The 6,065-nt window shown below is 34.9% G+C and overlaps 1 protein-coding gene across 1 annotated transcript; it reads left to right on the forward strand.

Annotated features, from left to right (window-relative positions):
- Positions 1 to 1,929: 1,929 nt before the first annotated feature.
- LOC110096016 lies at positions 1,930 to 4,731 on the forward strand. The gene is made up of 4 exons (XM_020821762.2): positions 1,930 to 2,173; positions 2,549 to 3,328; positions 3,427 to 4,182; positions 4,257 to 4,731. Exons 2-4 carry the CDS (start codon positions 2,723 to 2,725, stop codon positions 4,344 to 4,346), a joined length of 1,452 nt encoding a protein of 483 aa, XP_020677421.1. The 5' UTR covers positions 1,930 to 2,173; positions 2,549 to 2,722; the 3' UTR covers positions 4,347 to 4,731.
- The last annotated feature ends 1,334 nt before the right edge of the window (positions 4,732 to 6,065 follow it).

A 6,065-nucleotide genomic window follows, 5' to 3' on the forward strand; every position in this document is an offset into this window, starting at 1 on the left:
AGTCGTTGATAAGGCTAAGGTAAATTCTTTGCTATTCACTGTTTTCCCAATTACTTGTGTTCTAATAATTATTTAATGTTTGCAATTTTGATAAGTTGCTTTCTTCTTATTTGGAACGCATGTTTTGTCCTTATTGGGTGTGATGCTGATATCCAAAACTGTTTTAACTGACGTTTTCGCTCCTAAGCCAAAGAAGAGAAACAGATGCCACTATATGTAGAACATTAAGATACATGCTTTTATTATGACTCATGGATGACTAAACAAAAAAAAATTTTTTTTTTCCAGAATTTGAATCATTTCATTTTGGTATGTTGCTACTCATTTTCAACAAAGAGAAGCACATACATCTCAATTATTTATCTTTAGGAAATACATGAACTTACGATTTATTGTTGACTTTTACATCTCCAATTAAGGAGAAATTATTCTCTGCGGAGGCCGGGTGTGGAACTTCGTCGGGAGACAAACCAGAAAATGTTGACATGGCGCATTCTGACTGACTTCAGGTCAACGTTCGGCGTCCGCACAGAAAAATAATCCCAATTAGGAGGCAACTACAATTCTTAGATTTTTCGGAATATCATTACGTCGACAAGCATCCGTCTAATTGGATAATGAGATTGTGAATGCAACGACTAGGGGTTTAAACAAGTCGACTCGAGCTTAAGTCACCTCTAACTTGAGCTTGATTAAATAATCGAGTTTGAGCTCGAGCTCAAGCTTTGTTTTGCGAGTTTTCAAGCTAACTTGTTTATTATGAAAGAAAAAAATGTTTATGATTTATTATAAAAATATGAAAAATTATAAGAAAAATAATAAAGAATTACATAATATAATAAATTCTGATATAATTTTTAAAATTTTTTAACAACTTTATTTTTTAAAAACATAGCCGATAGAAGAGGTGAGAAATCTCAACAGTTGATTGCGAAAATCCTGCCCTACTGTAGCATATAAAATATTTTTTTTCCCTTATTTATGACAAACTCTGAAGCAATATAATTCCACTTTTAACTTCATAGGCAAACATCTCTTATTTTATTGCCAAAGAGCATTCTAATAGTTCTAGCTCTCATGCACTCTACAAGTTCCCTTTTTAAAGATTTTGTTGATTTATAATAAAGTATTTTGACCAAAATTATATATTTTTTATAAATTGATACTATCAAAATTATGAATGTTTAATAATATTAAATAGCAAATTTGTTTTTTTTTTGGAAACAGGGATATTTACCCACGGTTATCCCATAAGAGACGCTTAGTGACATAAGTAATCCCTCGACAAGTCTACCAACAACCAGCCCATTGGTAGGTGAAATTATTCTGTGCGAACACTGAACCGAATGCACCATGTTACCCCCTGCTCGGTACACATGGAGAAGCTCGGTATCGCAGCTCGACACTACTAACGTGAAGCATTCTAATTTGTCTCCGGGCGATGAGCTGCGTTCAGCATCCGCACAAAATAATCTCTTCACATGTAGAATATTAATTTTAAGTTAACAAAATCAATCTTATTACTTTTAATTATCTAAATAAATAGATTAGAGGTGACATGGCAAAATATGGACGTATGACTTCATCCATCAATAAAATTGATAATTAATTAATTTTTTAATTCAAAAGTCATCCCACTAAAAATTTAGAATTGCACTTTTGAAATTATAGATATAATGTTTTTTAAGAAATATGAATATACCATTAGTTTAATTATTTCATAATACACAGCTCACCATGGCCTATTGGTTGAGAGCTTATGCTTCAACTAAGAGGTCTTGGATTTGAGTCTTTGTGTATGCATGAGTTTGTCTTAATTGGCCTAAATGTCCCAAAAAAATAATTATTTCATAATGCTGATCATATATGAATACTAAAAAAATTATAAATTTGTCCTTTTAAACTATTTCTCTATCTTTACCACTTACCAGTAGCTGCATCGGGCACAGTGCGGAAAGAAGGAAAGTAAAGAAAAAAAGAGTTGCAAGAGGCGTACGCTGAGCTGTTATTCTAGTTCGAGGCAGAGGAAAGGAAGAAGCCGGGAGAGGGGGTTTCTTGTTGTGTTTTTCATAGAAGATCTGCTGTTGTGGAGGAGCTTGAAGTCGTAGTTGGAGCTCCTCTTCTTCTTCTCGTCACTCGATCAACTACTAACAGATAAGGCTGCTCGCTGAAGGTGTGTTCTTCGTTTTACCTTTTCTCTCTTTCTAGATTTAGCGTTGGACCAGGAAAAGGTTTTGAAGAAATCTGTGATATTAGACTTACAAATAGTGTAAAAAGTTTAACTTTGGAATCCATAAAAGCTAAATGCTAACTTTGAACTTGAGTTTAGGCAGCCGCGTTGCAGAACACCTTATCTTTTTTACTTTTGGTTTATTTACTATTTTCAGTTCTGAGTTTCTTATTAATTACAGATTAGATTGTTAGTAAGTGATCTTGTTCTCATATAAGAGGATCATAATTGTATAAAAGAAGCAAAATTTCAAGCGGGACATTCGCGAAGAGATTGTATGGCTAATGTTGCACTGTCCAATGACTATTTTGAATGCAGAGATCTGGACTCCCATTTGTTAAGGCTGGGGGACTGTCAGTCTGTTATCATTAACTAGGCACCCTGTAACGATTCTTCATCTCTTTTGTCACAAAAAGCCAACCTTAGGCATAAGTATTCATAGTTATATCAAGGGAAGGTGGCCTGCAACACAAATCTTCTTCCCAGTACGCCATGTCTGATATAAGTTTAAGGCTTCTAGTTGATAAAGAGCAAAAGCGGGTTGTGTTTGCCGAAGCTGGAAGCGATTTCATTGATGTCCTGTTTAGCTTCCTTACTCTGCCGCTGGGAAGCATCGTCCGGCTTTTGGCCAAGCAATCAGGTTTGGGGTCTCTTGACAGACTCTATGATAGCGTTGAGCAGCTTGACGCCAAATACCTGCAATCTGAGGCATGCAAGGAAATGCTTCTCAAACCTCGAAGTGCGGCTGCAGGAATATGCGATGACTTGAAAATTAAAAATATTCATGATGTCAATCCAAGACATTTCTACATTTGCAATGAAAGTGATTGCTTAATTCAATCCTCGTGTTACTATACCTATGTAACTAAGGCTCGATGCAGCCGTTGTGGCAAACTGATGGATAAGGATTGGAGTTGGTCAAAAGGTACAGTAAAAAAGAGAGGGGTATTTGTTAATGATGGAGTTGATTTTATTATAACTGATGATTTACGGGTGATGCCAATTTCTTTGATGAGTGGTTTCTCTCTGCTGGAGCAGCTGCGAATTAAAGATGCAGACATGTTGGAGGAAAGGGTTATAAATGTTGGCAATGATGAGGTAATAAATTCTTGAAAAACAAATGAAATTTAGTTTAATGTGCAATTGCTGAAATTTTACTTTTATTTTTTATTATTTTTTTTCTTTTTTCCTTTCAGGCTTTGAACTTGCTGAGGATATCATTAATATCCAAGTGTACTTTGACAAAGCTTTTCTTTCCTGATGAGTGCATAGAACAAAGCGTGAGGTGCTTTTCAGTGATTAAAGGGGAGATTAAAGAGGAGAGTAAAGAGGAAATTGATGAAGGTGAAGAAGAAGAGCAAATGAATATGAAGATTATATTTAACAAGAAAAACAACAATGTTTTATATGCGGAAGTTGAGGGAGATTTTGTCAATCAGTTGTTGAGTTTTCTCACATTTCCGCTAGGTTCCGTGTTCATGCTTTTAGGCGATCAATTATCTTTAGGTTGCATTAGTAATTTATATTCCACAGTGAAAAGATTAAACTTAGAATGTTTTGAGTCAGAAAAATGCAAGGACATGTTGATGCTTCCAGAAATTGCTTCCTACTATGGATGCAGTGACCAAATGATACAATTGGATGAAATGTCATCAACTGAGGGGACCATTTCGTCTAGCTGCGTAAAATGCCATTTGGATAATCGATCAAAATCTCGTCTGACTCCTCCATGCAAGCATGGATTAAGTGAGGCAAAAATCATAGAGCAAAACCCAAAGTTAAAAAATGGAGGGAGTGATTATGGTGGAAGTTTTGTGGAAGATGAAAGAAAGTTTATGGTTGCTGACAACCTTCAAATTTCTCCGATTTCCTCCATTTCTGTCATAACTAAAGGAATGGACTTTCTAATTTCCGACCTTGTTGAGAAGGAAGTTAGCGTTGATAAAGCCAAGGTAAACTATTTTCTTCTAGGTATTTATACAATCTTTGTTCTTCTGATCAACTTCCATTTTTATTGGAAATGCAGGTTCTATCGCTGCTGGGTGCCACACTAAGCTCCAAGACTGTGTTAACTGATGTTTTCTCTACTAAACCAATATATCAGAAAAGTTACTAAATGTCTGTAAAATAATGCTTAAGTTATGGTGCAAATTAGATAGCATTATAATTGGTGACTGAACCATCTAAACTTTTGTCGGATTCGAACCGTTTCTTTTTTGGTTTGGTTAGCACCGCTATCCAACAAAAACAAGCTCGACAATTTTATCTTAGGAAAACCTTCTATTTCTCGTCAAATTCTGCTCCCCCATACTTAGGACACTACTATGATTCCTAGTTAATTTGTGTTGCTACCGCCTATATGTTTATGAAAAATGATGCATTTTTCATACATTTTTGTACCACCAGTCATCTAAAACGGTGCAATTCTTCCAAGGATGAAGAATTTCTCAAGTTGCATTTTCTAGATGTGTTGCCTGCTATAAATTTTTTGCCGTCTTAGCTTTTCAACAGCATGATTGTTAGTGTCAAAATTCAAGTAAAATTTTGAAGTTTTACAAATCTTCAAGTTCTTATTAAATTCAAGTATAGGCTTCTTTCTTTTCTAAATGAAGATTTATTTATAGTATTTTGAGAGTAATATTTAGATAATTGGCTAAATTTTTTCAACTCTATCGAACGGTTAATATTAAATTTTTTTATCATAAATTATTCATTGAACAGCATTTAAGTGTAGAATCTAATGATCCTAAACTTATTGGATTCATTTCATCAAGCCGGCCACTCAATTTGACTAATTGTTTGATCCTCCATCAGTCAATGCTATTCTCATGAAACCTCTACTCCAGCTCTCCGCTTCTGTCACTAGTGAGAGCTATATGCTGATTTCCAAGGCAGTGTTGGATGTTTCTCTCCTAAAGGAGAGCATAAAACGATCACTGATTTTTGCTCTTTTAAACCAAAGCGACAGAGATGCAATATATAGTTTATGATACTTCTAATTTTGTTCAATGGAAGTGTACTGCTATATCTTTATTGAACCTTCGTCAACATAAATGATTAACCAATCAGAAGCCATAATAGAGAGCCTTAGTAAGGAAAAGATCATGAGGAAAACTAAGATGGGGAAGGAAAATTTTGGCCAAGCAACAAATGTTTTTGTTTTATCATCATTTGATTAGGCAAAGCAATAAAAACATATCTCAATCAAACATATAATAGTGAGCCTCATATAATTTTTTTGATTAGATTCTTTTTAGGTAGTATAGTAATATTCTTTTGTCAATATCCCATTGAAAATCCAAAGAGGCACCAAAATTCTTGAATTCCATTGATTTACATGCAAATCTAACTATACAAAAAAAAAAAAAAAAAAAAAACTTTCCTCTTTTATTTTTCCCCTCAAGATCATCAACACTGATATTTTTTGTTACTTGTGGACAATAGTATTGCACAGGACAAAAAAAACATCAGGACATTAATCATTGTTAACAATCAAATAAATTTTCAGAGAAGTGAATTATGATGGGAGTAGTGGTGTCAATTTTTGACACGACCCAAAACACGATCCGAACCCGACCCGGAAAAATCCGGGTTAGGGTCAACCCAAACCCGAAATGGGTCAGGTTCGGGTTGAACAAATCAACATGTTTTAAAAATCGGGTCGGGTTCGGGTTGACCCAGCAACCCGAAATTGACCCCAAAACTCATATTTGACCTGAAAACCGGAGATTGATCCGTTTTGACCCGAAAATCGAATATTGACCCTTTTTTTTATTCGAAAATTAGCAATTTTATGTCAACTTCGGGTCATTCGTGTCGGCCGGGTTGACCCGGA

The sequence above is a fragment of the Dendrobium catenatum genome, unplaced genomic scaffold (assembly GCF_001605985.2).
Source record: "Dendrobium catenatum unplaced genomic scaffold, ASM160598v2 fragScaff_scaffold_1228, whole genome shotgun sequence".
Taxonomy (NCBI): domain Eukaryota; kingdom Viridiplantae; phylum Streptophyta; class Magnoliopsida; order Asparagales; family Orchidaceae; genus Dendrobium; species Dendrobium catenatum.

Excerpts from the sequence above, each read along its gene's own strand:
- LOC110096016 (XM_020821762.2), top strand. The coding sequence starts at position 2,723 with ATGTCTGATATAAGTTTAAGGCTTCTAGTTGATAAAGAGCAAAAGCGG. Across the intron at positions 3,329-3,426 it reads TAAATGTTGGCAATGATGAG|GCTTTGAACTTGCTGAGGAT; the intron begins GTAATAAATTCT and ends TTTTCCTTTCAG. Across the intron at positions 4,183-4,256 it reads TTAGCGTTGATAAAGCCAAG|GTTCTATCGCTGCTGGGTGC; the intron begins GTAAACTATTTT and ends TTGGAAATGCAG.